At 52.4% G+C, this 24,350-nt stretch overlaps 1 protein-coding gene across 1 annotated transcript in view; it reads left to right on the forward strand.

The window, feature by feature from the left end:
- Positions 1-24,350, forward strand: part of PTK2B (protein tyrosine kinase 2 beta) — a 118,419-nt gene that overhangs the window by 60,213 nt on the left and 33,856 nt on the right. Inside the window, exons 12-21 of the mRNA XM_064710083.1 lie at positions 1,956-1,995; positions 2,095-2,141; positions 2,332-2,385; positions 4,008-4,105; positions 5,358-5,442; positions 7,244-7,344; positions 10,726-10,841; positions 16,109-16,209; positions 16,308-16,397; positions 19,751-19,955. Coding sequence (XP_064566153.1) covers positions 1,956-1,995; positions 2,095-2,141; positions 2,332-2,385; positions 4,008-4,105; positions 5,358-5,442; positions 7,244-7,344; positions 10,726-10,841; positions 16,109-16,209; positions 16,308-16,397; positions 19,751-19,955 — 937 coding nt within the window. The remainder of the gene's footprint in view (positions 1-1,955; positions 1,996-2,094; positions 2,142-2,331; positions 2,386-4,007; positions 4,106-5,357; positions 5,443-7,243; positions 7,345-10,725; positions 10,842-16,108; positions 16,210-16,307; positions 16,398-19,750; positions 19,956-24,350) is intronic.

Consider the following 24,350-nt stretch of genomic DNA (forward strand, 5'->3'; position numbering starts at 1 on the left):
GTTGGGATAATGGGATGGGATTGGGATGGGATAATGGGATGGGATAAGGGAATGGGATAATGGAATGGGATAATGGGATGGGATAGGAAAAAGGGATAATGGGATGGGATCAATGGGATGGAATTGATGGGTTGGGATAATGGGATGGGATGTGATGAGATGGGATAATGGGATGGGGTGGAATGGGATGGGTTCAGTGGGATGGGATGAGATTGGGATCCATGGGATGGGATGGGATGAGATCATGGGATGGGATCATGGAAATGGATGAGATCAATGGGGTGGGATCAATGGGTTGGGATAATGGGATGGGATGGGATAATGGGATGGGATAATGGGACAATGGGATAATGGGATTGGGGTGGGATCCATGAGATGGGATTGGGATGGGATGGGTTCAATGGGATGGGATTGGGATGGGATCCAGAGGATGGGATCCAGGGGATGGGGTGGGATCCATGAGATGGGATCCATGGGGTGGGATCCAGGGGATGGGGTGGGATCCATGGGATGGGATGGGATGGGATCCATGGGATAGCATCCATGGGATGGGATGGAATGGGAACCAGGGAATGGGATGGAGTAATGGGATGGGATGGAATGGGAAGGGATGAGATGGGATGGGATAATGGGATGAGATGGGATCCAGGGGATGGCATGGAGTTAATGGGATGGGGTGGGATGGGATGGAATCCATGGGATGGAATGGGATTGGCATGGGAGGGATGGGATAATGGGATAATGGGATGAGATGGGAAGGGATGTGATTGGGATGGGATTGGGATGGGATTGGGATGGGATTGGGATGGGATTGGGATGGGAATGGGATGGGATGGGATGGGATGGGATGGGATGGGATTGGGATGGGATTGGGATGGGAATGAGACTGGGATGGGATTGGGATGAGATGGGATGGGATTGGGATGGGAATGAGATTGTGATGGGATTGGGATGGGATTGGGATGGGAATGGGATGGGATTGGGATGGGAATGGGATTGGGATGGGATTGTGATGGGATTGGGATGGGAATGGGATGGGATTGGGATGGGATTGGGATGGGATGGGAATGAGATTGGGATGGGATGGGATGGGATTGGGATGGGATTGGGATGGGATTGGGATGGGATGGATGGGATTGGGATGGGATTGGGATGGGATTGGGATGGGATTGGTGATGGATGGGAATGAGATTGGGATGGGATTGGGATGGGATTGGGATGGGATTGGGATGGGATTGGGATGGGAATGGGATGGGATTGGGATGGATGGGATAGGATTGGGATGGGATTGGGATGGGATTGGGATGGGAATGGGATGTGATTGGGATGGGGATGGGATGGGATTGGGATGGGATTGGGATGAGGATGGGATGGGATGGGAATGGGATGGGAATGGGATGGGATTGGGATGGGATTGGGATGGGATTGGGATGGGAATGGGATGGGATGGGATGGGATGGGAATGGGATGGGATTGGGATGGGAATGGGATGAGATTGGGATGGGAATGGGATGGGATTGGGATGGGATTGGGATGGGATTGGGATGGGATGGGAATGGGATGGGATTGGGATGGGATTGGGAATGGGATGGGGATGGGATTGGGATGGGATGGGATGGGATTGGAATGGGATGGGAATGGGAATGGGAATGGAATGGGAATGGGAATGGGAGGGGATTGGGATGGGATGGGATTGGGATGGGATTGGGATGGAAGGGGATAATGGGATGGGATTGGGATGGGATGGGATTGGGATGGGATGGGATGGGATTGGGATGGGATGGGATTGGGATGGGATTGGGATGGGAATGGGATGGGAATGGGATTGGGATGGGATGGGATTGGGATTGGGATGGGATTGGGATGGGATGGGATGGGAATGGGATGGGAATGGGATTGGGATGGGATGGGATGGGATTGGGATGGGATCGGACCTTTCCCCGTCCTCCCCGCAGACCGCGAGAAGAGGCTCAGCCTCCCGCAGATCCCGGCCCCGTGAGTGATCCCGACCCCTTTTCCCGGGATTCCCGTTCCCATGGCGGGGTCGGGACCCCGTTCCTCACCCTCCATCCCTGACCCCGTTCCCACCCTCAGGAATCTCGGCCAGAGGCTCTCCACGCTGTCCCACAGCGGCAGCGGCGGTGAGTCCATCCCCATTCCCACCATCCCGATCCCGGACACATTCCGGGCGGGATTCAGGAATTCTGGACACCCCCAGGTCTTCTCCAGAGGGTTGGGATGCATCCAAAGATCCTGAGGGAGCTCCAGACCCTCTGGAGATGCTGGAGGACCACCAAGCTTCCTGATCCCGTTTCCCGTTTTTTCCCCCAGATTCCGAAATTTACGCGGAAATCCTGGACGAGTCCTCGAGGCCGAGATCTGGAAGTAGGTGGTTCCCACCGGGAATTCTGCAGCTGAGGTGTCCCAGTTCCTCCTGCCCATCCCAAATTCCCGTCCCAGGCTCAGCAGAGCTCTCAGGAGATCCATGGATCCTTGGGATGATGGAGAGGGCAGGATCCATGGATCCTTGGGATGATGGAGAGGACAGGATCCTTGGAACCTTGGGATGATGGAGAAGGCAGGATCCATGGAACCTTGGGATGATGGAGAGGGCAGGATCCATGGATCCTTGGGATGATGGAGAGGGCAGGATCCTTGGAACCTTGGGATGATGGAGATGGGAAGATCCATGGATCCTTGGGATGATGGAGAGGAGAGGATCCATGGATCCTCATGGATCCTCATGGATTTTTATGGGAGGATCCATGGGTCCTCACAGATCCATGTGGATCTTCATGGATCCTCATGGATCCTCATGGATCTTCATGGATGGAGAGGGCAGGATCCATGGATCCATGTGGGAATGATGGAGAAGGCAGGATCCATGGATCATCACAGCTCCTCATGGATCATCATGGAGGGACATGAGGGGATCCATGGATGCTCATGGTTCCTCATGGATCTTCATGGATGGACAGAGCAGGATCCATGGATCCTTGTGGGAATGATGGAGAGGGCAGGATCCATGGATCTTCATGGATGGAGAAGGCAGGATCCATGGATCATCACAGCTCCTCATGGATCTTCATGGATGGAGATGGGAGGATCTGTGGATCCATGTGGGAATATTGGAGATTGGAAGTTCCATGGATCTTCATGGATGGAGAGAGCAGAATCCATGGATCCTCACAGATCCTCATGGATCTTCATGGATGGAGATGGGAGGATCCATGGATCCATGTGGGAATTTTGGAGAGGGCAGGATCCATGGATCTTCACGGATCCTCATGGATGGAGAGAGCAGAATCCATGGATCCTCATGGATCTTCATGGATGGAGAGGGCAGGATCCATGGATCCTTGGGATGATGGAGATGGCAGGATCCATGGATCTTCATAGATGGAGAAGGCAGGATCCATGGATCATCACAGCTCCTCATGGATCATCATGGATGGAGATGGATTGTCACTGCTCCTCATGGATCCTCATGGATCCTCATGGATGGAGAGGGCAGGATCCATGGATCCTCATGGATGGAGAGGGCAGGATCCATGAATCCTGGTGGGAATGATGGAGAGGGAAGGATCCATGGATCTTCATGGATGGAGAGAGCAGAATCCATGGATCCTCACAGATCCTCATGGATCTTCATGGATGGAGATGGGAGGATCTGTGGATCCATGTGGGAATTTTGGAGAGGCCAGGACCCAATGATCCTCACGGATCCTCACGGATGGAGAGAGCAGAATCCATGGATCCTCACAGATCCTCATGGATCTTCGGATCCTCATGGATCCTTCATGGATCTTCATGGATGGAGATGGGAGGATCCATGGATCCTCCTGGATCCTCATGGATGGAGATGGGTTGTCACGGTTCCTCATGGATCCTCATGGATCCTCATGGCCCGAGAGCCCCGGTAGCCATGGACCTCTCCCGGGTGCTCATTCCTGGTGGATCTCCACCATCACGGAATCTCCTCATCCCCGTTCCCGTTCCCGTTCCAGTCCAGCACTTCGGGATCAGCCGCGACGCCGTCACGCTGGGACGCATCCTGGGCGAGGGCTTCTTCGGAGAGGTCTACGAGGGCACCTACACCACCCCGGTGAGATGCCACCACCCTTCCCTTCACCCCGGTGAGATCCCACCACCCTTCCCTTCCATTGTCCACCCTGGTGAGATGCCACCACCCTTCCCTTCTCACAAACCCTGGTGAGATCCCACCACCGTTCCCTTCCATTGTCCACCCTGGTGAGATCCCACCACCCTTCCCTTCTCACAAACCCTGGTGAGATCCCACCACCCTTCCCTTCTCACAAACCCTGGTGAGATCCCACCACCCTTCCCTTCCCTTCTCCATCACCCTGCTGAGATCCCACCACCCTTCCCTTCTGAACCCTGGTGAGATCCCACCACCCTTCCCTTCTCACAAACCCTGGTGAGATCCCACCACCCTTCCCTTCTCACAAACCCCGGTGAGATCCCACCACCCTTCCCTTCCCTTCTCCATCACCCTGGTGAGATCCCACCACCCTTCCCTTCTGAACCCTGGTGAGATCCCACCACCCTTCCCTTCTCCATCACCCTGGTGAGATCCCACCACCCTTCCCTTCTCCACCCTGGTGAGATCCCACCACCCTTCCCTTCCCTTGTCCATCCCGGTGAGATCCCACCACCCTTCCCTTCTCACAAACCCTGCTGAGATCCCACCACCCTTCCCTTCTCCACCCCATTGAGATCCCACCACCCTTCCCTTCTGAACCCTGGTGAGATCCCACCACCCTTCCATTCTCAACCCCACTGACATGCCACACCTTCCCTTCCCTTCTGAACCCTGGTGAGATCCCACCACCCTTCCCTTCCCTTCTCACAAACCCTGGTGAGATCCCACCACCCTTCCATTCTCAACCCCATTGAGATCCCACCACCCTTCCCTTCTCCACCCTGGTGAGATCCCACCACCCTTCCCTTGTCCACCACCCCAGTGAGATGCCACCACCCTTCCCTTCTCCACCCTGGTGAGATCCCACCACCCTTCCCTTCTCCATCCTGGTGAGATCCCACCACCCTTCCCTTCTGAACCCTGGTGAGATCCCACCACCCTTCCCTTCTGAACCCTGGTGAGATCCCACCACCCTTCCCTTCTGAACCCTGGTGAGATCCCACCACCCTTCCCTTCTCCACCCCGGTGAGATCCCACCACCCTTCCCTTCTGAACCCCAGTGAGATCCCACCACCCTTCCCTTCTCCACCCCATTGAGATGCCACCACCCTTCCCTTCTCCATCCCCATGATCCCAAATCCCAAATCCCGAATTCCCGGTGTCCCATTCCCGCTTTTCCCGCCCATCCCGGCAGAAGGGGGAGAAGATCGAGGTGGCCGTCAAGACCTGCAAGCAGGACTGCAGCCCCGAGAACCGCGAGAAGTTCCTCAGCGAAGCCGGTACCCACCACAGGGTCATCACGGGGGGGTTTGGGGTTCCTGAGGGTTCTTGTGGGCTTTTTTGGGGTTCCTGAAGGTCCTGGTGGTGGTTTTTGGGGTCCTGAAGGTTCTTTTGGGGTTTCTTGGGGGTCCTGAAGGTTCTTTTGGGGTTTTTTTGGGGTTCCTGAGGGTTCTTTTGGGGTTTTTTGGGGTTCCTGAAGGTCCTGGTGGTGGTTTTTGGGGTCCTGAAGGTTCTTCTGGGGTTTCTTGGGGGTCCTGAGGGTTCTTTGGGGGTTTTTTGGGGATCTTGAAGGTCCTGGTGGAGATTTTTGGGGTCCTGAGGGTTTTTTTGGGGTTCCTGAAGATCCTGGTGGAGAATTTTGGGGTCCTAAAGGTTCTTCTGGGGTTTCTTGGGGATCCTGAAGTTTCTCTTGGGGTTTTTTGGGATCTTGATGGTTCTGCTGAGGTGTTTTGGGATCCTGAAGGTTCTTTTGGGGTTTTTGGGGGGTTCCTAAAGGTTCTTTGGGGGTTTTTTGGGGTCCTGATAGTTTTTTTTGGGTTTTTTGGGGTTCCTGAAGGTCCTGGTGGTGGTTTTTGGGGTCCTGAAGGTTCTTCTGGGGTTTCTTGGGGGTCCTGAAGGTTCTTCTGGGTTTTTTTGGGGTCCTGAAGGTTCTTGTGGGGTTTTTTGGAGATCCTGAAGGTTCTCATGAGGTTTTTTGGGATCTTGATGGTTCTGCTGAGGTTTTTTGGGATCCTGAAGGTTCTTTTGGGGTTTTTTGGGGTCCTGAAGGTTCTTGTGGGTTTTTTTGGGGGTCCTGAGGGTTCTTTTGGGTTTTTTTGGGATTCTGAAGGTCATGGTGGAATTTTTGGGATCTTGACAGTTCTGCTGAGGTTTCTTGGGATGCTGAAGGTGCTTTTGGGGTTTTTTGGGGATCCTGAGGGTCCTGGTGAGGTTTTTTGGGATCCTGAAGGTCCTGGTGAAGATTTTTGGGACCCTGAAGGTCTTTTGGGGTTTTTTGGGATCCTGAGGGTCCTGGTGAAGATTTTTGGGATCCTGAAGGTCCTGCTGAGGTTTTTTTGAATTCTGAAGGTCCTGGTGAGGTTTTTTGGGATCCTGAGGGTCCTGGTGAGGTTTTTTGGGATCCTGAAGGTCCTTTTGGGTTTTTTTGGGATCCTGAAGGTCCTGGTGAAGATTTTTGGGATCCTGAGGATCCTGGTGAAGATTTTTGGGATCCTGAGGGTCCTGCTGTGGTTTTTGGGATCCCGGGGGGTCCTGCTGAGGTTTTTTGGGATCCTGAAGGTCCTGTTGGGGTTTTTTGGGATCCTGAGGGTCCTGGTGAAGATTTTTGGGACCCTGAAGGTCCTGGTGAAGATTTTTGGGATCCTGAAGGTCCTGCTGAGGTTTTTTGGGATCCTGAAGGTCCTGGTGAGGTTTTTTGGGATCCTGAAGGTCCTGCTGAGGTTTTTTGGAATTCTGAGGGTCCTTTTTGGGATCCTGAAGGTCCTGGTGAGATATTTTGGGATCCTGAAGGTCCTTTTGGGGTTTTTTGGGATCCTGAGGGAACAAGGAGCCCTTGGAATCCAGGATGCAGGACAAAGGAGTCGATCCATGCCCAAAAACCCAGGATAGGACCTCCCAAAAAAACCCCCAAATGATAGGAAAGGATTCCTGGAGAGGTGGAGAACCTTCTGGAATCCCTTCCTGAGGAACCCGAACTCCAGGATCTCCAACCCCTGTGGGAAATCCGGGACAATGTCCACCAGGGGTGGGAATTCCCGGGATTTGGGGGGACCCTCGGTGGGAATTGTGGTGTCCCCGCAGTGCTGATGAAGAAGCTGGACCACCCGCACATCGTGAAGCTCATCGGCATCGCCGAGGACGAGCCCACCTGGATCGTCATGGAGCTCTATCCCTACGGAGAGGTGGGACCTCCATCCCGACCCCGTTCCTGGTCATGTTCTCGTGGGTGGAGAGGAGAGGATCCGTGGATCCTCATGGATGGAGAGGGCAGGGTCCATGGATCCTGGTGGGAATGATGGAGAGGGCAGGATCCATGGGTCCTGGTGGGAATGATGGAGAGGACAGGATCCATGGATCTTGGTGGGAATGATGGAGAGGACAGAATCCATGGATTCTGGTGGGAAGGATGGAGAGGGCAGGGTCCATGGAGCCTGGTGGGAATGATGGAGAGGACAGAATCCATGGATCCTCATGGAAGGAGTGAGCAGAATCCATGGATCCTCATGGATCCTGGTGGGAATGATGGAGAGGGCACCATCCATGGATCCTCATGGATGGAGAGGACAGGATCCATGGATCCTCATGGATGCTCCTGGATCCTGGTGGGAATGATGGAGAGGGCAGGATCCATGGATCCTCTTGGATGGAGAGGACAGAATCCATGGATCCTTAGGAGAATTTTGGAGAGAGCAGGATCCATGGATCCTGGTGGGAATTATGGAGAAGACAGAATCCATGGATCCTGGTGGGAGTTTTGGAGCGGGCAGGACCCATGGATCCTCATGGATGGAGAGGACAGAATCCATGGATCCTGGTGGGAATGATGGAGAGGACAGGATCCATGGATCTTCATGGATCCTCATGGATGGAGAGGACAGAATCCATGGGTCCTGGTGGGAATGATGGAGAGGACAGGATCCATGGATCCTCATGGACCTTCATGGATCCTCATGGAAGGATCCATGGGTCCTCATGGATCTTCATGGATGGACAGGGCAGGATCCATGGAGCTTCATGGATCCTCATGGATCCTGGTGGGAATGATGGAGAGGGCACCATCCATGGATCCATGTGGGAGTTTTGGAGAGGGCAGGACCCATGGATCCTCATGGATGGAGAGGACAGGACCCATGGATCCTCATGGATGGAGAGGACAGGATCCATGGATCCTGGTGGGAATGATGGAGAGGACACCATCCATGGATCCTCATGGATGGAGAGGACAGAATCCATGGATCCTCATGGATGGAGTGAGCAGAATCCATGGATCCTCATGGATCCTGGTGGGAATGATGGAGAGGGCACCATCCATGGATCCTGGTGGGAGTTTTGGAGAGGGCAGGACCCATGGATACTCATGGACCTTCATGGATCCACATGGAAGGATCCACAGATCCTCATGGATCTTCATGGATGGAGAGAGCAGGATCCATGGATCATCAGGGATCCTCATGAATAGAGAGGACAGCATCCATGGATCCTCATGGATCCTGGTGGGAATGATGGAGAGGGCACCATCCATGGATCCATGTGGGAGTTTTGGAGAGGACAGGATCCATGGATCTTCATGGATGGAGAGGAGAGGATCCATGGATCCTGGTGGGAAGGATGGAGAGGACAGAATCCATGGATCCTCTTGGGAATGATGGAGAGGACAGAATCCATGGATTCTGGTGGGAATGATGGAGAGGACAGAATCCATGGATCCTGGTGGGAATGATGGAGAGGACAGAATCCATGGATCCTCATGGATCCTGGTGGAAATGATGGAGAGGGCACCATCCATGGATCCATGTGGGAGTTTTGGAGCGGGCAGGACCCATGGATCTTCATGGATGGAGAGGAGAGGATCCATGGATCCTCATGGATCCTCATGGGTCTTCATGGATGGAGAGGGCACCATCCATGGATTGTCATGGATAGAGACAGCAGGGTCCTTGGGTCCTCAGGGATGGAGAGGACAGGATCCATGGATCCTTAGGAGAATTTTGGAGAGAGCAGGATCCATGGATCCTCATGGATGGAGAGGGCAGGATCCATGGATCCTGGTGGGAATGATGGAGAGGGCAGGATCCATGGATCTTCATGGATCCTCATGGATGGAGAGGACAGAATCCATGGATCCTCATGGATCCTGGTGGGAATGATGGAGAGGGCACCATCCATGGATCCTCATGGATGGAGAGGGCAGGATCCATGGAGCCTGGTGGGAATGATGGAGAGGACAGAATCCATGGATCCTGGTGGGAATGATGGAGAGGGCAGGATCCATGGATCCATGTGGGAATGATGGAGAGGGCAGGGTCCATGGAGCCTGGTGGGAATGATGGAGAGGGCATGATCCATGGAGTCTCATAGATCTTCATGGATCCTCATGGATGAAGAGGGCACCATCCATGGATCCTGGTGGGAGTTTTGGAGAGGGCAGGACCCATGGATCCTCATGGATCCTCATGGATGGAGAGGAGAGGATCCATGGATCCTGGTGGGAATGATGGAGAGGACAGAATCCATGGGTCCATGGGTTCCCGGTGTGACACTGTTGCCATTCCCGGTGTGACACCGTTGCCATTCCCGGTGTGACGTCACCATTCCCGGTGTGACGTCACCGTTCCCGGTGTGACACCACCATTCCCGGTGTGACATCACCATTCCCGGTGTGACACCGCCATTCCCGGTGTGACATCACCATTCCCGGTGTGACGTCACCATTCCCGGTGTGACGCCGCCGTTCCCGGTGTGACGTCACCGTTCCCGGTGTGACACCGTTGCCGTTCCCGGTGTGACGTCACCGTTCCCTGATGCCACCATTCCCGGTGTGACGTCACCGTTCCCGGTGTGACGTCACCGTTCCCGGTGTGACACCGTCACCATTCCCGATGTGACGTGACCATTCCCGGTGTGACGCCACCATTCCTGGCATGACACCGCCATTCCCGGTGTGACATCACCGTTCCTGGTGTGACGTCACCATTCCCGATGTGACGTGACCATTCCCGGTGTGACGCCACCATTCCTGGCATGACACCGCCATTCCTGGTGTGACATCACCATTCCCGGTGTGACGTCACCATTCCCGGTGTGACACCGTTCCGTTCCCGGTGTGACACCGTTGCCATTCCCGGTGTGGCGCCGCCATTCCTGGTGTGACGTCACCATTCCCGGTGTGGCGCCGCCATTCCCGGTGTGACGCCACCATTCCCGGTGTGACACCACCATTCCCGGTGTGACGTCACCGTTCCCGGTGTGACACCGTCACCATTCCCGATGTGACGCCGCCGTTCCCGGTGTGACGTCACCATTCCCGGTGTGACACCACCATTCCCGGTGTGACATCACCATTCCCGGTGTGACATCACCATTCCCGGTGTGACATCACCGTTCCCGGTGTGACGCTGCCATTCCCGGTGTGACGTCACCATTCCCGGTGTGACGCCGCCGTTCCCGGTGTGACACCACCATTCCCGGTGTGACATCACCGTTCCCGGTGTGACACCGCCGTTCCCGGTGTGACGTCACCGTTCCCGGTGTGATGTCACCGTTTGTTGCCGGTGCCGTTGCAGCTGGGCCGGTACCTGGAGCAGAACCGGGCGGGCCTGGCCGTGCCCACGCTGGTGCTCTTCGCGCTGCAGGTCAGCAAGGCCCTGGCCTACCTGGAGGCCGTCAGCTGCGTCCACAGGTGGGAGCCGGGAATGGGATTGGGATTCGGGGTTTGGGGTTTGGGGTTTGGGGTTCGGGGTTTGGGGTTCGGGGTTTGGGGTTTGGGGTTTGGGATTCAGGGTTTGGGATTTGGGATTTGGGGTCTGGGGTTTGGGGTTCGGGTTCGGGGTTTGGGATTTGGGGTTCGGGGTTTGGGGCTCAGGCTTCGGGGTTTGAGAGTTGGGAGCAGGATTTGGGATTCGTGATTTGGGGTTCGGGGTTTGGGGTTTGGGGTTTGGGGTTTGAGATTTGGGATCGGGATTTGGGATTCGGGGTTTGGGGTTTGGGGTTTGGGGTTTGGGGTTTGGGAGTTGGGAGCAGGATTTGGGATTCGTGATTTGGGGTTTGGGGTTTGGGGCTTGGGATTTGGGATTCGGGATTTCGGGTTCGGGGTTTGGGGTTTGAGATGTGGGATCAGGATTTGGGATTTAGGGTTTGGGGTTTGGGATTTGGGGTTTGGGATTTGGGTTTGGGGTTGGGGTTTGGGGTTTGGGGTTTGGGGGTTGGGGTTTGGGGTTTGGGGTTTGGGGTTTGGGGTTTGGGGTTTGGGATTTGGGATTGGGGATGGGAATTCGGAATTTGGGATTTGGGATTTGGGATTTGGGATTTGGGATTTGGGATTTGCGATTTGGGGTTTGGGATTTGGGATTTGGGGTTTGGGAGTTGGGAGTTGGGATTTGGGATGGGAATTCGGGGTTCAGGGTTTGGGGTTTGGGGTTTGGGATTTTGGGTTTGGGGTCTGGGGCTTGGGATGGGAATTTGGGGTTTGGGTTTTGGGATTTAGGGTTTGGGGTTTGGGGTTTTGGGTTTGGGGTTCAGGATTGGGGATGGGAATTCGGGATTTGGGGTTTGGGATTTGGGGTTTGGAGTTTGGGAGGTGGGATTTGGGGTTTGGGGTTCAGGGTTTGGGGTTTGGGAGTTGGGATTTGGGATTCGGGATTTGGGGTTTGGGGTTTGGGAGTTGGGATTTGGGATTTGGGATTTGGGATTGAGGTTTGGGATTTAGGATTCAGGATTTGGCATTTGGGTTTGGGGTTTGGGGTTTGGGATTTGGGGTTTGGGATTTGGGGTTTGGGGTTTGGGATTTGGGATTTGGGATTTGGGGTTTGGGGTTTGGGGTTTGGGGTTTGGGGTTTGGGGTTTGAGATTCGGGGTTTGGGGTTTTGGGTTTGGGGTTCAGGATTGGGGATGGGAATTCGGGATTTGGAGTTTGGGGTTTGGGGTTTGGGGCTTGGGATTTAGGGTTTGGGTTTGGGAGTTGGGATTTGGGATGGGAATTCGGGGTTTGGGGTTTGGGGTTTGAGATGTGGGATCGGGATTTGGGATTCAGGGTTTGGGGTTTGGAGTTTGGGGTTTGGGGTTTGGGAGTTGGGAGTTGGGGTTTGGGATGGGAATTCGGGGTTTGGGGTTTGGGATTTGGGGTTTGGGGTTTGGGATTTAGGGTTTGGGGTTTGGGAGTTGGGATTTGGGATGGGAATTCGGGGTTTGGGGTTTGGGAGTTGGGTTTGGGGTTCAGGATTGGGGATGGGAATTCAGGATTTGGGGTTTGGGATTTGGGGTTTGGGTTTGGGAGGTGGGAGTTGGGAGTTGGGAGTTGGGGTTTGGGGTTTGGGATTTGGGGTTTGGGGTTTGGGGTTTGGGATTTGGGGTGGGAATTTGGGGTTTGGGGTTTGGGGTTTGGGGTTTGGGGTTTGGGGTTTGGGATTTGGATTTGGGATTTGGGATTTGGGGTTTGGGGTTTGGGGTTTGGCAGTTGGGGTTTGATATTGGGTTTGGGGTTCAGGGTTTTGGGTTTGGGGTTCAGGATTTGGGGATGGGAATTCGGGATTTGGGGTTTGGGATTTGGGGTTTGGGGTTTGGGAGTTGGGATTTGGGAGTTGGGATTTGGGGTTTGGGGTTTGGGATTTGGGGTTTGGGATTTGGGGTTTGGGGTTTGGGGTTGGGTTGGGAATTTGGGTTTGGGGTTTGGGGTTTGGGGTTTGGGATTTTGGGAGTTGGGAGTGTTGGAGTTGGGGTTTGGGGTTTGGGGTTTGGGAGTTGGGAGTTGGGATTTGGGATTTGGGGTTTGGGATTTGGGATTTGGGATTCAGGATTTGGGATTGAGGTTTGGGAGTTGGGATTCAGGACTTGGCATTTGGGTTTTGGGTTTTGGGGTTTGGGGGTTGGGATTTGGGGTTTGGGATTTGGAGTTTGGGATGTGGGATTTGGGTTTGGGGTTTGAGGTTTGAGGTTTGGGGATTGGGGTTTGAGGTTCGGGGTTCGGGGTTTGGGATTTGAGGTTCAGGCTTCGGGGTTTGGGAGTTGGGAGCAGGATTTGGGATTCGTGATTTGGGGTTTGGGGTTTGGAATTCGGGGTTTGGGGTTTGGGATTTGGGATTTGGGATTTGGGTTTGGGATTTGGGATTTGGGGTTTGGGATTTGGGAGTTGGGAGTTGGGATTTGGGATTTGGGATTTGGGAGCGGGATTTGAGATTTGGGGTTTGGGGTTTGGGATTTGGGGTTTGGGATTTGGGGTTTGGGATTTGGGATTTGGGAGCGGGATTTGAGATTTGGGATTTGGGATTTGATATTTGGGATTGAGGTTTGGGGTTTGGGATTTGGGATTTGGAAGTTGGATTTGGGATTTGGAGCGGGATTTGTGATTTAGGGTTTGGGATTCAGGATTCGGGATTCGGGATGGGGCTGGAGCCCCACGGAATTCTGGGACGGGTGGGGGAAGTTGGGGTGATGGATGGGGGGATGGTGGGAGATGGGGCAGGAGCAGGGGTGGGGAGATGCGGGAGCTGGGTGAGGGCTCTGCTCCATCCCATATCCCATTATCCCATATCCCATTATCCCATATCCCATTATCCCATTACCCCATTATCCCATTATCCCATTATCCCATTACCCATTCCAATCCCATTTACCCCAATATCCCATTACCCATTATCCATATCCCATATCCATTACCCATATCCCATTATCCCATATCATTATCCATATCCCATTATCCATTATCCCATTATCCCAATATCCCAATATCCCATTATCCCATATCCATTATCCCATATCCCATTATCCCATTACCCCATTATCCCAATATCCCATTATCCCAATATCCCATTACCCCATTATCCCAATATCCCATTATCCCAGTGTCCCATTATCCCATTATCCCATTATCCCATTATTCGGTTCCCATATCCCATTATCCCATTATCCCATTATCCCATATCCCATTACCCATTACCCATTATCCCATTACCCCATATCCCATTATCTCTTATCCATTATCCCATTATCCCATATCCATATCCATTATCCCATTATCCCGTTATCCCATATCCCCTATTCCATATCCCATTAATTATCCCATATCCCATATCCCACATCCCATTATCCCATATCCCATATCCCATTATCCCATATCCCATTATCCCATATCCCATTATCCCATTATCCCATATCCCATTACCCCAATATCCCATTATCCACCATATCCCATTATCCCATATCCCATTACCCATTTACCCCATTGTCCCATTATCACGTTATCCCATATCCCATATCCCATTATCCCATTATCCCATTATCCCATTATCCCTTGTCCCATTATCCCAGTGTCCCATTATCCATTACCCCATTATCCCATTATCCCATTATCCCATTATCCCATTACCCCAATATCCCATTATCCCATTATCCCATTACCCCAATATCCCATTATCCCATTATCCCATTATCCCATTATCCCATTATCCCATTATCCCATTATCCCATATCCCATTATCCCATTATCCCATTATCCCATTACCCCAATATCCCATTATCCCATTATCCCATTATCCCATTATCCCATTACCCCATTATCCCATTATCCCATTATCCCATTATCCCATTATCCCACTATCCCATTATCCCATTATCCCATTACCCCAATATCCCATATCCCATTATCCCATTATCCCATTATCCCATTATCCCATTATCCCATTATCCCATTATCCCATTATCCCATTACCCCAATATCCCATATGCCATATCCCATACCCCAAATCCCTTTATGATGTTATCCCATACCTGATATCCCATATCCCATTATCCCGGTATGCCGATATCCCCTATCCCAAATCCCAAATCCCACATCCCAAATCCCAAACCGCGTTAATTATCCCATGGATCCCAAATCCCATATCCCATAATCCCACGGATCCCAAATCCCAGGGACATCGCCGTCCGGAACATCCTGGTGGCCTCCACTGTCCATTATCCCATATCCCATATCCCACATCCCACATCCCATATCCCATATCCCATATCCCATATCCCATATCCCATATCCCACATCCCACATCCCATATCCCATATCCCATATCCCATATCCCATATCCCATATCCCACATCCCACATCCCACATCCCATATCCCATATCCCATATCCCACATCCCATATCCCAAATCCCATATCCCATATCCCACATCCCATATCCCATATCCCATATCCCATATCCAACATCCCATATCCCACATCCCATATCCCATATCCCAAATCCCACATCCGAAATCCCAATTCCCACAATCCCAATTCCCATAATCCCATTATCCCATAGATCCCAAATCCCATGGATCCCATATCCCAAATCCCAGATCCCACATCCGAAATCCCAATTCCCATAATCCCATATCCCTATTCCCAAATCCCATATCCCATATCCCACATCCCAAATCCCACATCCGAAATCCCAATTCCCATATCCCGTATCCCATATCCCATATCCCATATCCCATATCCCATATCCCATTATCCCATATCCCACATCCCATATCCCATATCCCATATCCCATATCCCATATCCCATATCCCACATCCCATATCCCATATCCCATATCCCAAATCCCACATCCGAAACCCCAATTCCCATAATCCCAATTCCCATCATCCCAATTCCCATAATCCCAAATCCCGAACCGCAGGGACATCGCCGTCCGGAACATCCTGGTGGCTCTTCCATCATCCCATATCCCCTATCCCATATCCCAAATCCCACATCCCATATCCCAAATCCCACATCTGAAATCCCAATTCCCATAATCCCCAATCCCACGGATCCCAAATCCCGAACCGCAGGGACATCCCCGTGCAGAACATCCTGGTGGCCTCCACTGTCCATTATCCCATATCCCATATCCCATATCCGAAACCCCAATTCCCATAATCCCAATTCCCATAATCCCAATTCCCACAATCCCAAATCCCGAACCGCAGGGACATCGCCGTCCGGAACATCCTGGTGGCCTCCCCGGAGTGCGTCAAGCTCGGCGACTTCGGCCTCTCGCGCTACATCGAGGATGAGGAGTACTACAAAGGTGGGATCCATCCCGCGGGATCGGGGATCCCGGGAATCCCTCGGGATGGCCGGGAATGGGGGAATTGTGGGATCGGGATCATTCCCGGCTCCTTCCAGCTTCCATCTCGCGCCTCCCCATCAAGTGGATGGCGCCGGAATCCATCAACTTCCGGCGCTTCACCACGGCCAGCGACGTCTGGATGTTCGGTGAGGGGCGGGAACGGGGCGGGATTCCGGGATTCTGGATCGGGTGGGATCTTGGGATTCAGAGTTGGGGAATTTTGGGATTCAGAGCTGGGAGATTCTGGGATTCAGAGTTGGGAGATTCCGGGATTCAGAGTTGGGGAATTTTGGGATTCTGGATTGTGTGGGATCTTGGGATTCTGAATCGTGTGGGATCTTGGGATTCAGAGTTGTGGGATTTTGGGATTCAGAGTTGGGGGATTCTGGGATTCAGAACTGTGGGATTCTGGGATTCAGAATTGGGGGATCCTGGGATTCAGAATTGTGGGATTCTGGGATTCAGAGTTGTGGGATTCTTGGATTCAGAGTTGGGGGATTCTGGGATTCAGAATCATGGGATCCTGGGATTCGTCATAATGGGGTGGGATTCTGGGATTCAGCTTTGTGGGGTGGGATCCTGGGATTCAGAATTGGGGGATTCTGGGATTCATAATTGGGGGATTCCGGGATTCTGGGTCGTGTGGGATCTTGGGATTCAGAGTTGGGGGATTCTGGGATTCAGAGTTGGGGGATTTTGGGATTCAGAGTTGTGGGATCTTGGGATTCAGAATTGGGGGATTCTGGGATTCAGAATTGTGGGATTCTGGGATTCAGAGTTGTGGGATTTTGGGATTCAGAATTGGGGGATTCTGGGATTCAGAGTTGTGGGATTTTGGGATTCAGAGTTGGGGGATTCTGGGATTCAGAATTGTGGGATTCTGGGATTCAGAATTGGGGGATCCTGGGATTCAGAATTGTGGGATTCTGGGATTCAGAATTGTGGGATTCTGGGATTCAGAACTGGGGGATCCTGGGATTCAGAATTGGGGGATCCTGGGATTCAGAGTTGTGGGATCCTGGGATTCAGAATTGGGGGATTCTGGGATTCAGAATCATGGGATCCTGGGATTTGTCATAATGGGGTGGGATTCTGGGATTCAGCTTTGTGGGGTGGGATCCTGGGATTCAGAATTGTGGGATTTTGGGATTCAGAATTGGGGGATCCTGGGATTCAGAGTTGTGGGATCCTGGGATTCAGAGTTGGGGGATTCTGGGATTCAGAGTTGGGGGATTTTGGGATTCAGAATTGTGGGATCCTGGGATTCAGAGTTGGGGATTTTTGGATTCAGAATTGTGGGATCCTGGGATTCAGAGTTGGATCCTGGGATTCAGAATTGAGGGATCTTGGGACTCAGAATTGGAGGATTGTGGGATTCAGAGTTGTGGGATTCAGAGTTGTGGGATTTTGGGATTCAGAATTGTGGGATTCTGGAATTCAGAACTGGGGAATTTTGGGATTCAGAATTGTGGGATCTTGGGTTTCAGAGTTACGGGATTTTGGGATTCAGAACTGGGGGATTCTGGGATTCGGAATTGTGGGATTCTGGGATTCAGAATTGGGTGACCTTGGGATTCAGATTTGTGGGATCATGGGATTCAGTTTTGTGGGATTCTGGATTCAGAATTGGGGGATCCTGAGATTCAGAATTGGGGGATCCGGGGATTTGTCATATTGGGTGGGATTCTGGGATTCAGCTTTGTGGGGTGGGATCCTGGGATTCAGAATTGTGGGATTCTGGGATTCAGAATTGTGGGATTCTGGGATTCAGAGTTGGGGGATTTTGGGATTCAGAATTGTGGGATCCTGGGATTCAGATTTGTGGGATCCTGGGATTCAAAGTGGGATTCTGCGATTCAGAGTTGTGGGATTCTGGAATTCAGAACTGGGGGATCCTGGAATTCAGAATTGAGGGATCCTGGAATTCCGAACTGGGGGATCCTGGGATTCAGAATGGGGGGATCCTGGGATTCAGAGTTGGATCCTGGATTCAGAACTGGGGATCTTTGGATTCCGAACTGTGGGATTCAAGGGTTCACCTTTGTGGGATTCTGGGATTCAGAGTTGGGGGATTCTGGGATTCAGAATGGGGCGTGGGGTCCCAGGATTCAGAATCACGGGGGTGGGATCCTGGGATTCAGAGTGGGATTCTGGGATTCAGAATTGGGGGATTCTGGGATTCAGAATTGGGGGATTCTGGGATTCAGAACTGTGGGATTCTGGGATTCAGAATTGGGGGATCCTGGGATTCAGAATAGTGGGATTCTTGGATTCAGAGTTGGGGTATTTTGGGATTCTGGATCGTGTGGGATCTTGGGATTCAGAGTTGGGGGATTTTGGGATTCAGAATTGGGGGATTCTGGGATTCAGAATTGGGGGATTCTGGGATTCTGAATCGTGTGGGATCTTGGGATTCAGAATTGGGGGATTTTGGGATTCAGAATTGGGGGATTCTGGGATTCAGAATTTTGGGATTCTTGGATTCAGAGTTGTGGGATTCTGGGATTCAGAGTTGTGGGATTCTGGGATTCAGAGTTGTGGGATTCTGGAATTCAGAATTGGGGATTCCAGGGTTCAGAATAATGGGATTCTGGGATTCAGAATATTGGGATTCTTGGATTCAGCGTTGGGGGATTGTGGGATTCAGAATTGTGGGATTCTGGGATTCAGAATCATGGGATCCTGGGATTTGTCATAATGGGGTGGGATTCTGGGATTCAGCTTTGTGGGTGGGATCCTGGATTCAGAATTGTGGGATCGTAGGATTCAGAACTGGGGGATTCTGGGATTCGAAATTGTGGGGTCCTGAGATTCAGATTTGTGGGATCCTGGGATTCGGAGTTGTGGGATTTTAGGTTACAGAGTTGGGGATTCAGGGATTCTGAATCGGGTGGGATCTTGGGATTCAGAGTTGGGGGATCCTGGGATTCAGATTTGTGGGATCCTGGGATTCAAAGTGGGATTCTGGGATTCAGAATTGTGGGATCCTGGGATTCAGAGTTGGATCCTGGGATTCAGAACTGGGGGATCCTGGGATTCAGAATTGGGGGATCCTGGGATTCAGAATCGTGGGATTCTGGGATTTGTCATAATGGGTGGGATTGTGGATTCAGATTTGTGGGATTCTGGGATTCAGAGTTGTGGAATTTTGGGATTCAGAATTGGGGGATCCTGGATTCAGAATTGGGGAATCTGAGATTCAGAGTTGGGGATTCTGGATTCAGCGTTGGGGATTCCAGGATTCAGAACTGTGGATTGTGGGATTCAGAGTTGGATCCTGGGATTCAGAATTGAGGGATCATGGAATTCAGAACTGGGGGATCCTGGGAATCAGAATTGGGGGATTCTGGAATTCAGAATCGGGGAATTCTGGGATTCAAAGTGGGATTCTGGGATTCAGAATTGAGGGATCCTGGAATTCAGAACTGGGGAATCCTGGGATTCCGAATGGGGTATCCCGGGATTTCCGCTGGATTCCCGATCCCCCCGTCCCCCTCAGGCGTGTGCGTGTGGGAGATCCTGAGCTTCGGCAAGCAGCCGTTCTTCTGGCTGGACAACAAGGACGTGATCGCGGTGCTGGAGAAGGGCGACCGCCTGCCCAAGCCCGACGCCTGCCCGCCCGTGCTCTACTCGCTGCTGACGCGCTGCTGGGACTACGACCCCGCCGAGCGGCCCCGCTTCCAGGAGCTCGTCTGCAGCCTCAGGTGGGCCTGGAATGGTGGAGGAACCATGGAAAGGGGTGGGAATGTTGAGGGGAAAAAGCTTGGAATTGGGAGTTTTCATGGGAAATGTTTGGTGTTGGAGGAGCCTTGGAGGAACCTTTGGAGGAACCTTTGGAGACCCTTTGGAAGGGGATGGGGTTGGAAGGGCTTTGGTTGCCAGGACAGGGTCTCCAAAGGGTCTCCAAAGGGTCTCCAAGGTTCCTCCAAGCCCAAATTCCAGGAGCTGCTCTGCAGCCTCAGGTGGGCCTGGAATTCTGGAAGATCCATGAAAGGGGTGGGAATGTTGAGAGGAAAAAGATGGGAAAAACCTTGGAGTTTTCACGGGAAAAGTTTGGTGTTGGAGGAGCCTTTGGCTTTGGTTCCCAGGACAGGGTCTCCAAAGGGTCTCCAAGGTTCCTCCAAGCCCAAATTCCAGGAGCTGCTCTGCAGCCTCAGGTGGGCCCGGAATGGTGGAGGAACCATGGAAAGGGGTGGGAATGTTGAGGGGAAAAAGCTTGGAATTGGGAGTTTTCATGGGAAAAGTTTGGTGTTGGAGGAACCTTTGGAGGAACCTTTGGAGGAACCTTTGGAGACCCTTTGGAAGGGGATGGGGTTGGAAGGGCTTTGGTTGCCAGGACAGGGTCTCCAAAGGGTCTCCAAAGGGTCTCCAAAGGGTCTCCAAGGTTCCTCCAAGCCCAAATTCCAGGAGCTGCTCTGCAGCCTCAGGTGGGCCCGGAATGGTGGAGGAACCATGGAAAGGGGTGGGAATTTTGAGGGGAAAAACCTTGGAATTGGGAGTTTTCATGGGAAATGTTTGGTGTTGGAGGAGCCTTTGGAAGGGGATGGGGTTGGAAGGGCTTTGGTTCCCAGGACAGGGTCTCCAAAGGGTCTCCAAGGTTCCTCCAAGGTTCCTCCAAGCCCAAATTCCAGGAGCTGCTCTGCAGCCTCAGGTGGGCCCGGAATGGTGGAGGATCCATGGAAAGGGGTGGGAATGTTGAGAGGAAAAAGATGGGGAAAACCTTAGAGATTTCATGGGAAAAGTTTGGTGTTGGAGGAGCCTTGGAGGAACCTTTGGAGGAACCTTTGGAGACCCTTTGGAAGGGGATGGGGTTGGAAGGGCTTTGGTTCCCAGGACAGGGTCTCCAAAGGGTCTCCAAAGGGTCTCCAAGGTTCTTCCAAGCCCAAATTCCAGGAGCTGCTCTGCAGCCTCAGGTGGGCCCGGAATGCTGGAAGATCCATGGAAAGGGGTGGGAATTTTGAGGGGAAAAAGCTTGGAATTGGGAGTTTTCATGGGAAATGTTTGGTGTTGGAGGAGCCTTTGGCTTTGGTTGCCAGGACAGGGTCTCCAAAGGTTCCTCCAAGGCTCCTCCAACACCAAACTTTTCCCATGAAAACTCCCAATTCCAAAGTTTTTCCCGGATTTTTCCCCCCACATTCCCAACCCTTCCATCCCTCCATGGATCCTCCAGAATTCCCATTTGGAGATGGAATTTTTTGCTTCTCAGGGAAGGCTCTGAACCCAAACTTTTCCATAAAAACTCCCGACCTCTCACTTTTCCAAACTTTTCCCCCCTCATTCCCAACCTTCCATCCTTCCATGAATCCCCGCAGGAATTCCCAGCCTTGGAGACCCTTTGGAGATGGAGGGTTTCAATTCTGAGGAAAAGGCTCCAAATCCAAAATTTTCCATTAAAATTCCTGATCTGAGGGTTTTTCCCAGATTTTTCCTCCACTTTCCCAACCGTTTCTTCCTTCCACGGATCCTCCGGCATTTCCAGCCTTGGAGAACCTTTGGAGGGTTTTGGTTGGAAGGGCTTTGGTTGCCAGGACAGGGTCCCCAAAGGTTCTCCAAAGGTTCTCCAAAGGGTCTCCAAGGTTCCTCCAAGGCTTCTCCAAGCCCAAATTCCAGGAGCTCGTCTGCAGCCTCAGGTGGGCCTGGAATGGTGGAGGAACCATGGAAAGGGGTGGGAATGTTGAGGGGAAAAATTGGGGAAAAACCTTGGAATTGGGAGTTTTTGTGGGAAAAGTTTGGTGTTGGAGGAACCTTGGAGGAACCTTTGGAGACCCTTTGGAAGGGGATGGGGTTGGAAGGGCTTTGGTTCCCAGGACAGGGTCTCCAAAGGTTTTCCAAAGGGTCTCCAAGGTTCCTCCAAGCCCAAATTCTCAGCAGCCTCAGGTGGACCTGGAATGGTGGAAGATCCATGGAAAGGGGTGGGAATGTTGAGGGGAAAAAGATGGGAAAAAGCTCGGAATTGGGAGTTTTCATGGGAAATGTTTGGTGTTGGAGGAACCTTGGAGGAACCTTTGGAGACCCTTTGGAAGGGGATGGGGTTGGAAGGGCTTTGGTTGCCAGGACAGGGTCTCCAAGGTTCCTCCAAGGTTCCTCCAAGCCCAAATTCCAGGAGCTGCTCTGCAGCCTCAGGTGGGCCTGGAATGCTGGAGGATCCATGGAAAAGGGTGGGAATTTTGAGGGGAAAAACCTCGGAATTGGGAGTTTTCATGGGAAGGTTTGGTGTTGGAGGAGCCTTTGGAGGAACCTTTGGAGACCCTTTGGAAGGGGATGGGGTTGGAAGGGCTTTGGTTCCCAGGACAGGGTCTCCAAAGGGTCTCCAAGGTTCCTCCAAGGCCAAATTCCAGGAGCTGCTCTGCAGCCTCAGGTGCACCCGGAATGGTGCAGGATCCATGGAAAACGGTGGGAATGTTGAGGGGAAAAAGATGGGAAAAAGCTCGGAATTGGGAGTTTTCATGGGAAATGTTTGGTGTTGGAGGAACCTTTGGAGACCCTTTGGAAGGGGAAGGTTCCTCCAAGCCCAAATTCCAGGAGCTCGTCTGCAGCCTCAGGTGGGCCTGGAATGGTGGAGGAACCATGGAAAGGGGTGGGAATGTTGAGGGGAAAAACCTTGGAATTGGGAGTTTTTATGGGAAAAGTTTGGTGTTGGAGGAGCCTTTGGAGGAACCTTTGGAGACCCTTTGGAAGGGGATGGGGTTGGAAGGGCTTTGGTTCCCAGGACAGGGTCTCCAAAGGGTCTCCAAAGGGTCTCCAAAGGGTCTCCAAAGGGTCTCCAAGGTTCCTCCAAGCCCAAATTCCAGGAGCTGCTCTGCAGCCTCAGGTGGGCCTGGAATGCTGGAGGAACCATGGAAAGGGGTGGGAATGTTGGGGGGAAAAAGATGGGAAAAAGCTCGGAATTGGGAGTTTTCGTGGGAAAAGTTTGGTGTTGGAGGAGCCTTTGGCTTTGGTTCCCAGGACAGGGTCTCCAAAGGGTCTCCAAAGGGTCTCCAAAGGGTCTCCAAGGTTCCTCCAAGCCCAAATTCCAGGAGCTCGTCTGCAGCCTCAGGTGGGCCTGGAATTCTGGAAGATCCATGGAAAGGGGTGGGAATGTTAGGGGGAATGTGGGAGAAAAATCGAGGAAAGATTTGATATTGGGAATTTTTATGGAGAAGTTTGGGTTCGGAAGCAGAACCCTCCAAAGGTTCTCCAAGGCTGGGAATTCCTGCAGGGATTCATGGAAGGATGGAAGGTTGGAATGTGGAGGAAAAATCTGGGAAAAAAAAACCTCAGATCGAGAATTTTAATGGAAAATTTTGGATTTGGAGCCTTTTCCTCAGAATTGAAACCCTCCATCTCCAAAGGGTCTCCAAGGCTGGGAATTCCTGCGGGGATTCATGGAAGGATGGAAGGTTGGGAATGAGGAGGAGAAAGTTTGGGAAAGTGAGAGATCAGGAGTTTTTATGGAAAAGTTTGGGTTCAGAGCCTTCCCTGAGAAGCAAAAAATTCCATCTCCGAATGGGAATTCTGGAGGATCCATGGAGGGATGGAAGGGGTGGGAATGTGGGGGAAAAAATCCGGGAAAAAGCTTGGAATTGGAGTTTTCATGGGAAAAGTTTGGTGTGGGAGGAGCCTTGGAGGAACCTTTGGAGACCCTTTGGAAGGGGATGGGGTTGGAAGGGCTTTGGTTGCCAGGACAGGGTCTCCAAAGGGTCTCCAAAGGGTCTCCAAGGTTCCTCCAAGGTTCCTCCAAGCCCAAATGCCTGGAGCTCGTCTGCAGCCTCAGGTGGGCCTGGAATGGTGGAGGAACCATGGAAAGGGGTGGGAATGTTGAGAGGAAAAAGATGGGAAAACCTTAGAGATTTCATGGGAAAAGTTTGGTGTTGGAGGAGCCCTTGGAAGGGGATGGGGTTGGAAGGGCTTTGGTTCCCAGGACAGGGTCTCCAAGGTTCCTCCAAGCCCAAATTCCAGGAGCTCGTCTGCAGCCTCAGGTGGGCCCGGAATTCTGGAAGATCCATGGAAAGGGGTGGGAATGTTGAGGGGAAAAAGCTTGGAATTGGGAGTTTTCATGGGAAATGTTTGGTGTTGGAGGAGCCTTTGGAAGGGGATGGGGTTGGAAGGGCTTTGGTTGC

Source organism: Zonotrichia leucophrys, chromosome 3 (genome assembly GCF_028769735.1).
Source record: "Zonotrichia leucophrys gambelii isolate GWCS_2022_RI chromosome 3, RI_Zleu_2.0, whole genome shotgun sequence".
Lineage (NCBI taxonomy): Eukaryota > Metazoa > Chordata > Aves > Passeriformes > Passerellidae > Zonotrichia > Zonotrichia leucophrys.